The sequence below is a fragment of the Glycine soja genome, chromosome 15 (genome assembly GCF_004193775.1).
Source record: "Glycine soja cultivar W05 chromosome 15, ASM419377v2, whole genome shotgun sequence".
NCBI classification, from domain to species: Eukaryota; Viridiplantae; Streptophyta; class Magnoliopsida; order Fabales; family Fabaceae; genus Glycine; species Glycine soja.
The window spans coordinates 2,198,981-2,209,293 of record NC_041016.1 but is presented as its reverse complement, the minus strand read 5'-3'; the positions used below and the strand labels follow the sequence as shown (position 1 = coordinate 2,209,293).

Sequence of the window (10,313 nt, the reverse complement as noted above, 5' to 3'; positions counted from 1 at the left end):
TGGGGTTGAGTTGGACCACTGTCCTATAGATTTGATCTTTCTAATTGTATATCTCTTTCGAGTTTCGATCTATCCTTTATTGTCTCCATCTTTAAATTAAGTTTTAATATTATTTTTGAAAAATTATATTACAATTTAAATTATTAATTGTAAACCAAAATAAAATTTATATATTCAAAAATTCTATTTATTATGAATTTTAATTGTATTAAAATAAATATTTACCATCAACAATGCATAAGTTAAAATACTAATTTACTTAAAAATATCATTCTTACTTATAAAATTTTAAAATTATTTTTGAGGTGTCATAATATACTAAATATATATTTTAGTTCATGTAAATAAGGTAAGGTAATGTTCACTTTTAGTCTCTCCAAAATAATTAAATAGTAGCAATAGTAGGATAAATTATTATATGAATTGCTGTATAAATATCAGGTTTTTTTTATTATAAATTATATTTCTTTCTCTCTCTTAATTATAACATTTGTTGTACAATGTAATGCAGAGATAATAGTCCACTTCTGAATAGTTATTAATAAGAAAAGCATATGGTATGAGCAGGAAGCATGATGATGAAAGAGTGCGATGCGATGCGATGCTCCATTACTGTATTTTTTTTTTAAACCAGCCAAGAAAGAATAACAATAGGGACAACAAAACGAAAAAGATAGAATGCATAAGGATAAATTATTTTTAATTCAAATATATTTTAAAATTAGATTCTTAATTTTAAAAATGATTTTTCTATTTTAACATAAGTTGGGAGGGTGGCAGATGAGTGTAGTTGGTGTGTTAATGCAACAGAGTCATTGTTTTTAAGACCAAGTAGAAGTCACTTTATGGGTCAAGACTTAGCACTAAAGCCAAGAGACCAAAAAGACTAAAACAATGATGGAGTCATTCAAGTGTTATGTTTGAGTGAGAGTCTTTTCTAAGCTTACGAAGTTTCAGGGCAGAAGACATGCACAGCTTCTGATTCCTCTCCAATTCATTCAACTTCCAAGGTGTCTCTCTTCTTTGGACCTTTTGTTCTTCCTTGCTTTCTTTTTTCATTTATCTTTACCTTTTTTTCTTCCCTTGTAATTTAATGGCATGCCAGTGAATATATAAAAGGGTAGCAATTGGAGCTTAAGATGATGGAACTCATCGTTGATGCTTTATTTCTTTTTTAGCAAGGATTTTCTTTTTTGACCGTGTATATTGTGGAAAGTGGGAATTAAACATTTATAGAAAGCTTTCCAGCATTAGACTTCAAAGAGGAACGTTTTACATGTATTCTACTCGTATTCTATTGTGTTGATTCAAATTGTCTTTTCTCTTTTGTTTATATACCCAAAAATATTTAGCCAGATCCAGGTTTCTCATATCTATTTATCCTTTTCCTTTTTTGAAGGTAGGTGGATTATTGTTCTAAGAGGTAGGCCTTGAGCCAGAGTGGAAAACAATGAATTGCTTATGTGAGAAAGACTCTGGTCTATTTTCTTCTCATTCAACAGCTCCCTATGTTCTTGGATGCCCATCATGGGCGACTTCTGAATTTGAAGTCCAACGATCATCTATGTCCAGAAGTTTGAGCTCAAAAGTGGATGTTCTTCCACAACAATGCCACAATAGCAAGACATTTAATTTTCAATTCCAAGAACAGGATGCATCTTCAACCAAATCCACTGATCAATCTTATCCAGAAGTTGGTACGGTACAATCCGGTATTTGGATTGAAACCCTGCCTTTTTGTATAAATCTGAATGTTTGTGCATATCAACTGGTGTTTGATCACTTCTTTCTGCTATTGGTGTATATATTTCCTACCGTAAAACTGTAGTAGTAGTCTCAATGGTAATATAAATGAAATGGAGTGCTACAGGTAGATAAGGTCGTGATCCTATGTTGCACTATCTCCTCACTTAGCATTGGCTATTGGATAAAAAATTATAAATTTTTCTTCTGAAAGTTGGAAGTTGTCTTAGATGGCTAAATCAGTATCAGAAAATTCTTGTCAAATTCCCTGCCATGTTACTTCATAAACCATATTGATGAGTATTTTCTCTGCTTTGTTTGGATACTAGGTCAAATTTCTGTCCAGCATAGTTCTACTGATTCAACACTTATCAGAAATGAGGGGAAGAGTATGGGATGTGTCATCAGGTCATTTATGGGGAGTCAGGATTTCCCTTTCCCTCCTCCACTACTGGATCACAGACCAATACTTGTAAGTAGATATATCCTCAAGTTCTTGTGGATGGAAGGCATATGCATACGTTTTCTTAAAATTTGGGTTTCAGGCGCATATTGCATGTCACTATGCTGATCCATGCTATAGTGGTCTAGTGGCTGCTGCATATAGTCCACAGTCTAAGGTAATTAGTGCTTAAGTAGAAATTATTCATGTATTTTCATTACTATTATTTGTCACCTCATCTCCATTCCATTATAATGAGATTCACCTAATAGTAAGAAGTCAAAAACATTCTTCAGTTTTGATTATTGACTAACATTTCATAGCATCACATTATGATTTGGTCAAAATATTTTACTTATAGATATCAATGAGGCTATCCCTTCATCCATTGTTATTATTAGTGAGTTTGATAGGATGCTATTTTTTTTCTGACTTATATTGAGAATGGCTTTGGTGTTATTCTTAGAAATAGGGTGGGAAGGGCCTTTCTAGAAAAAACGTTGTATTAACTTTGAATATATGTTCCTCTTAATTTGGACTGAATTTTGACCAAATTCTTTGAGAAACTTTCAAATATATGTTTGAAGTTGCAGTTGACAAATCCTGTTTATAACTTCTTGTGCTTCTTTTAAATGGATCATTCGAGTTCAATGCTCTTCGATGTTTTTTAGTTTTTTACATCCTTCAGAATATTTTCAGCAGTAATCCATTTTTTAATTAATTTTTAAGGTTTGTTGTGTTACCTGTAATTTACCAGTGTGCAGATGCTCATTATCCCTAAAGTTGGTCTGTGGAGTATCTGTCTATTTAAAAATGTTTCTAGTGTTCTCCTTTACATCTCATTTGTTCTTATGTTTTCATTCCTTTTCTTATGGTGGGGAATTTCTTATCTCTGGCACAATGTTTTCTTGATTATAAATTTTTAACTATTGGAGATGCAATCTTTACAAGAATATTCTTCTTGGCCTTTTCCATAGTTGACATTATAAGAAAGCAGGCTCTCTATCTATAGTAGGGTCGTATTGTACTAACCAAGCATCAATTCTTTGAATTTCTTATATGAATTTTTGTTAAGAGATATAAATTAGTTAGCTAGTTACTTTCCGATTCTGAGTGTAAGTGATGTAAATGTGTCAATGTAATCAACTTTACTCACTAACAATAATAATTTTACTCTTACAATTTTCTCTTCATCCTCTCTCATGAGCCATGTTTCTTAACCGTTTCAGTTCTCTAAATTAATTAATTACCTTGCACAATAAAACCATGACACTTGTAGCTAGTTACTAGTGTTTGGCATCAAGAAGAATTCTGAAATAATCTGATGAGATACCTCATGTCCAGCCAGTGGAAACTGCTCCTGTTCGAATTCCTCTTCAATTGGATTTTGCAGAAGAACCTATATACGTGAATTCAAAGCAGTACCATGCTATTCTGAGGCGAAGACAGTATCGAGCAAAACTCGAAGCGCTTAACAAACCCATCAAGGATCGGAAAGTAAGCGTGTTTATCATGTTTTCTCTCTTTTCTCTAAGAACAAATTCTGTTAAACCACACACTGATAATATAGTTCTGCAGCCGTATCTTCACGAGTCTCGCCATCAACATGCACTGAAGAGAGCTAGAGGCGCTGGTGGACGCTTTCTCAATACAAAAAAACAATTACAATCAAATCATACACCTGGGAATATTGCAGAATCAAAAATGCATCACATTGAAAACTATAGAGATGGTGCTGATGTCTCATATGCATTTAACAGTGATGCAAGAAACATGCAGAATGATGCAGCTGATAAGGGTGGTGGCACCACTCAGCACCCTCTATTTGTCTACATGTGACTAAACTGGCTTGTTGTTGGGCACATCACTTTGCTTGTGTTGTGTTCCATTGGGAAGTCATCCTTGGCTCATCTTTTATTATGTAGTTACGATTATTGCTAATTTTGATTTTCGTCGACATTGACATGGACGTATTGTATACCCTAAAATTGTTTGACACTGACTTGTCAAAAACAATGTTTTTCTATGTTAATACCATATCTGCAACATGTCTAATTGAAATGCGATTATGTGGTTTCCAATGTTTGGTCTCTAATATGACCCCCTCATACACCCATGTTTTCTTGACACCTTTGCTAAAATCAATTCTTTTAACTATTGACATCCGATATTTTCTCTAAGCCAATCATTCTCCTTTCCTTGCAACTGCTGCGTTCCACCTCCCATATGTAGTAGTAGTACTTGTAGTTTTGATCCTATTTATTATTTAATTTAACCTATTTATTATTTATTAGCGACAACTCGAACAAGGTAAAATATAGAGAGAATAATCATTTTGATCCTTAAAATATTAAGTAAGCACTGTGACAAATCAATTCGTCACTCATGTTAATCAAATTGTCCAGACTAAATTAAATTTTGGAACAGCTCAAATAAAACAACAGATACTAATAGTTTGAAGAATTTATTTAAAAATTTCTTAATTTTTAGAACTCATTTGACAATGCTTAATACTTGCATAGAACAAAAAGATGATTCACCTAAAGAGTATTTTGAGTATATGATAGACAATAGTAGGGAAAAAAAAAGACATCGTTGCAACTTGTGAGACTGACTGGGTCTCCCACACCAATTTATAAGTATTATATATGAAATGGAAGACTTAATTTTTTATTATTATTTTATTTTTCGTCATTAAAAATTGTTTATTTTATTTTTTATCTTTATAGTGTTTTAAAAAAAATATTTTTTTCATTTTTTAAAATTTTATTTAAAGTGTAAGAACTAAAAATTAAATAAAAATAATTTATAAATATCAAAAAAATTGTAAGTAAAAAAATGCTAAATTATAAGAAAAAATAATTAAAGACGAAATAAAATAGACATAAAGTAAATCAAAATTTAAATCGACAATTGATATCCGTTCAATTAGGCAGGTCGTAACTTTATTGCAGTGGACGCGAGCACATAGAAAGGAACCAAGTATTTTTTTTTTTCTTTGACCGAAGGATGGAACCAAGTTGATTCATTCATTCATCATGCAAATGCAAATGCAAATGCAAATGAAATAAATTTCATTCCACTATACTCAAACATACCCCTGCGTCTGCTTTCGTTTAGTTCTCTCTTCTCTCTCTCAAACCTGAATTCGGTTGTGATATAAACCTGCGTTGCGCTAAACGACACCGTTTTCACTGTCTCTGAGAATGGAGGCACTAAGTCGCTCCGTGGAAGAAATATTCGAGGATTTCCAGGGCCGAAGAGCCGGCATCATCAAAGCCCTTACCACCGGTAACGTAGCATAACGTAACTAATGTGCTTTTCAATTTCCATGCACCATCAAATCAAATAAAAATGCTTTTCTTCGCAAATACCTATGGCTATTCTTTCTTTTCTTTTCCATAATTGATGATGGGTTAACAAATTATGAAACCAGAACAATAAATTATTATAAATCTAAAATCATGACACGCGTTAGCGGTTTCTTTCTTTCTGTCATTTTCGTTATCAAATGACATCTTAACCTGCCACCAATTACTATTCAGTTGCGGCATTCGGGAAACATTATTGAATGTATCGAATCCTTTGTTTCGCCTTTCTCCACCTGGGAGCAATTTCTACCTGAGAAATTTTTATATTCTTTTTCTATTTTGTTTTTAAATTTCTATGCACACACACACATATACATGTGCAGGTTTTGGAATTTTTTCTGTCTCGTTTAATTAACTTGTTTGGCTTGTTCGTGCTGTTGCAGATGTTGAAGATTTCTACAGCCAATGTGATCCTGGTTAGTTACCTTGATTTTAGGTTTGAATTATGTCTTTCAGTGGTTTGCAGTTACTGCCTCGCCTTGAGTATTTAGGATGTTCTTGCTTTTACTTTCCTTTTCTAGTACATGTACTGCAATTAGGTTAGGCTCTTGCATCAAGGGATGTCAACTTAGCTTGTTTATTGTCATGCCTTTATCTTTTATTATTATTATTATTATTATTATTATTATTATGATGATGATGATGATGATGATGTTCAAACTAAGTTCTCAGTGATCTCTTATCTTTGGTAACTTGGTCATGTATTCCAATTGACAATGACAATTTGTTTTTTGTTTAACTGCCTTCCTTGTAATCATCAATCAATGTGGCTGTAAATAATTTGTCACAGTACTTATTTCCCTTCTATTATTAAATACATTGTGGTAGACTTTGGATTTATGATAGGCACTTGGAGAATGACTGTAGGCCTTTAGGGTTGGTATAAGGTTTTTGATTGGTCACATAGTTGTAAAACATGTAATCATCAAATCTTGTTCCTGACTGAGGGAAATGCATTTGCTTTGCCATCCCTAGCGTCATTCTACCATAGAGATATTCTTGTATTGTTACCCTAGCAGCAGAACTAGGATGACATGAACTGCTTGATACTTCTTAAAAACCTCTTGGGTGTAAAGATATTATGGAGTTATTCTAGCTGCAGATAAAAGTATACAGTGTAAAGGTAGAATTACAAATCATTTTATCCATATTAAATTTATTTTCTTTGTAGCTATCTTATCCTTATATGAGCTTTATATATCTGTTGTTTTATTCTTTCAGAGAAGGAGAATTTGTGCTTATATGGATTTCCTAATGAGCAATGGGAGGTAAATTTACCCGTTGAAGAAGTTCCTCCAGAGCTTCCTGAGCCTGTCCTAGGCATTAACTTTGCTAGGGATGGCATGCTGGAAAAAGACTGGTTATCATTAGTTGCTGTTCATAGTGATACATGGTTACTTGCCCTTGCCTTTTATTTTGGAGCCAGATTTGGATTTGATAAAACTGACAGGTATATATCTTACTGAGCTTAACTCTTATATCTCAAGTCAACTTGTAATGAAGCTGATTCAAGATGAGATTGAAAATAAGGAACTAAGGATGCAGTTTGGGTCAAACTACCTGATTTATCACATTGGTTCAGTCAAGTTTGTGTAGGATTTTTTAACTTTTGTTTTTCCTTTCACCACCCTCCATGTTGAGTACAAGTTTTCTTATTGCTTAGTATGAGCAATTTTCTCCTTTCAATAGTTATTTTGCTGCATCACTGCTATATCTCAGTTGATTTGTAATATTGTTTGCTGATAAATTATTGCTGAAGCAGTTGTCCACCATGGAGAGGGGCAAAGATGTTAAAGAATAGAATAACATTCTTTTTCTTTTTCTTTTTCTTCTTTCTGAGAAAAAAATGTTGAAGAGGAATAGAGAGGAAGAAGAAAGAAAGAACAGGCATAGCAGTTTCATGTCTACTTTGTACTGACTTATCTTAAGATAGTGCAAGGAGGAAAAGTAGGACTTCTGATCTCATGTGAATGGAATATCCCCATTGGTTTTTTTGTTTAGCAACCACAATCAATGTTCTTCTTGACATCATTTAGTAGTCTGTGTATGTTCTTGATAATTGGTAATGTTGTATGTTTTCTCGTGCATCAATCTACTCATGTTTTGGCATTTGTAATGCAGGAAACGACTATTCGGTATGATCAATGAACTACCAACAATATTTGAAGTTGTTACTGGTGAAGCAAAGAAACAAGTTAAAGAGAAGTCTTCGGTTTCAAACAACAGTGGCAGCAAATCTAAGTCTAACTCTAAAGCGGTAAACAATATTTTCCCCCCCACGCTCATACATGACAAATAAATACAGTTGTTCATAAATACTTATCTATCTGAGCTGCAGTGAAAAACATCAAGATGTTTTTCACGGTGTAGGCTGTTTACAAAGATAGAATTAAGAAAACCATCGCTGAATTTAATTCCCCTTGGTAAAGGGTTAAAGAATGTATTGCATGTGCATTAAATCTTTATAACCATCTACATGAGATAGTGTTAACAGTTTGGTAAGTATACCAATTTGTTTCAAGTAGTAATGTACTCGAAAGTCCGAGTGTTGATTTTCACAAGGACTTTGTTTTGTACTTGTGTTGGATAATTTTCAATTTATAAGAAAAAAAGATAAGATGAGGTATAAAAGATAAATTTAAAAGAACAAGGTATAAAATAATAACTATTAATAAGAAAACAAAAAAAAATAATAGGAAATTCAATGAGATGAGAATGTTAGGACCTAACATATTTTATTTGCCTAAGATGTATTATTTGAGATTTTTCTATCAATTAGGTAACTTTTTTCCTACCTGTTAGAATACTTATCCCTGATGTCTCACGATGACAAGTCTATCTATCTCCCAAATGTCTTTGCAAAGACTCGGTAGATAAAATGCATGAAGTTTTAATTCTAGATGTTTGCTTTGATGCATGGGCATAATGCAATCACTCTATGTCTAGCAATGATTTTATTAAGGTACCCCTTCCTTTTAGTTGTATTAGAAATTATCCTCTGTCGAGTGGCTAATCCCTAAAATTGATGCATATAAGACCTTCCTTGTATTTTTATTAAGGATTATCCTCTGTCGAGCACCTAACCCATAAAGATGATGCAAGGATGAATGATACATGAAATTAAAATAAGAAAGGATAATAGGAAAAAAAACACCTATTTGCATTGATAAATATGAAGTGTACAATACATCTTTTGGCTTTTTAGACTTGCTAGATCCTAACTAAGGGTTTAGTCTCTCATAGCCATAAGGGGTCTTACAATTGTAAAGGGGTTTAGAAACTGATAAAAGAGAAGGATGGAAAAAGGACATAAAAAAAAAAAAGATTTTCCCTACTAGAGATACTCAGGCGTAAGATGTATTCATTAGAGAGCTCTGAGTCTCCGAGATGGTGTCTTTTCTCCTTGGCTTGACTCCCTTATTATAAAAAATAACTCATATTTAACAGTTATCAGATAGATCTATTAGCAGCTTGGAAAGTATTATCACAAGTCTTGGGAGTTTAGTATCATGATATATCTAATATATAACCCATGAGTATGACAAGGAAGGTGCAAAAATTTATTATTTACCGTGATGATTTAAACTGGCTGACACTGAATTGGAAAAGAAAGGAAGAAGGAAAAGAAAAAGGAAAGGAGCAACTAGTTTAATTGGTTGCTTTGAGCAAGACCAAAGTGAAACAACTATTTAGAATATTTTAGATCAAGAAGGAAAAGAGTTCTTCCTCATTCTAGATGGTGAAATAAAGAGAGTAAAGGATCCTAATATGTTATATCATGTTGTTTCCATTGTTATTTTTAATTCACTGATTAGAAGTAATAGAACATGAGAATGTGGATATTCATCGATAGCGGCATCTCATTCCTGTTTTAAAGTTCATGAACGAAGTCTGGCTGTTAATTGAGCAGTCACTAGGTTCTGTAGATGTACTTGCAAATATGTGTGGGAGGTTAAGAATAACTGACTTATATAGGTAGTGTTATCTTGTTTGTGGTTCCCTTTTACTCGGATAATTTGTGTTCTTATCAAATTGTTGGCTGGTGGAGCAGCAGGCTTCCGAAACCCAGGGCAGACAGTCAAAGGCATTACAAACAAAAGATGAGGATGAAGAACTAGAAGAGCAAGATAACGATGAACATGGAGATACCTTGTGTGGGGCATGTGGTGAGAATTATGGTACTGATGAATTCTGGATTTGCTGTGACATCTGTGAGAAGTGGTTCCATGGCAAATGTGTGAAGATCACCCCTGCTAGAGCAGAGCTTATCAAGCAATACAAGTGCCCATCATGCAGTAACAAGAGAGCTCGCTAAGCAAATTTCCATCAGGGACAATAAACCATTTGAGTCTTAACGAATCTGATTAATATTTTTTTTTTCTAGATGTAGCTGATGGATAGTTTTTATGTTTGACACATGTAGATTTCTTGTCTTTCTGTGGGATTTATGCTGTGTTGGTTGTCTGGGGGAAGTTCATTCTTTTTCCAAGCCTTGTCCTAGCTATGGATCCACATCGGCATAAGCTTCATATGAATGGGGTTGAAACCATAATCTCCTGGCCACCTTAATACTATGGAAATGAAAGTACTTCGACATTTGCACCAAATGAATGGGATGACATTTTAGCATATCTTAATTTTTAAAGTCCCTTTCGAGTGTTCGAGGGGAAACAATGTTTAGAAGTTTAGGGTTTTTCATCACATCAAGCCAGAATTTTATTAATAACCGAGTCCAAGAGGAACTCTAACCTCCAACA

At 33.4% G+C, this 10,313-nt stretch overlaps 2 protein-coding genes across 6 annotated transcripts; both read left to right on the top strand.

Annotated features, from left to right (window-relative positions):
* Positions 1 to 810: 810 nt before the first annotated feature.
* On the top strand, positions 811 to 4,266 carry LOC114386761 (nuclear transcription factor Y subunit A-3-like). 4 transcript variants are annotated; one of them, XM_028346801.1, is made up of 6 exons: positions 811 to 1,010; positions 1,404 to 1,712; positions 2,073 to 2,215; positions 2,289 to 2,363; positions 3,530 to 3,682; positions 3,764 to 4,266. In XM_028346801.1, exons 2-6 carry the CDS (start codon positions 1,451 to 1,453, stop codon positions 4,022 to 4,024), a joined length of 894 nt encoding a protein of 297 aa, XP_028202602.1. In that variant the 5' UTR covers positions 811 to 1,010; positions 1,404 to 1,450; the 3' UTR covers positions 4,025 to 4,266. The 4 variants fall into 4 exon arrangements, with proteins under 4 accessions (XP_028202602.1, XP_028202601.1, XP_028202603.1 ...); XM_028346800.1 differs by having other exon boundaries at positions 812 to 1,010; positions 1,400 to 1,712; XM_028346802.1 differs by having other exon boundaries at positions 813 to 1,010; positions 1,400 to 1,697.
* Positions 4,267 to 5,177: 911 nt separating this feature from the next.
* Positions 5,178 to 10,187, top strand: LOC114387264 (PHD finger protein ALFIN-LIKE 4-like). 2 transcript variants are annotated; one of them, XM_028347415.1, is made up of 5 exons: positions 5,178 to 5,476; positions 5,940 to 5,972; positions 6,778 to 7,006; positions 7,678 to 7,813; positions 9,611 to 10,187. In XM_028347415.1, the coding sequence occupies exons 1-5, from the start codon at positions 5,392 to 5,394 to the stop codon at positions 9,869 to 9,871; spliced, it is 744 nt and encodes a 247-aa protein (XP_028203216.1). In that variant the 5' UTR covers positions 5,178 to 5,391; the 3' UTR covers positions 9,872 to 10,187. The 2 variants fall into 2 exon arrangements, with proteins under 2 accessions (XP_028203216.1, XP_028203215.1); XM_028347414.1 differs by having other exon boundaries at positions 9,608 to 10,187.
* Positions 10,188 to 10,313: the final 126 nt, after the last annotated feature.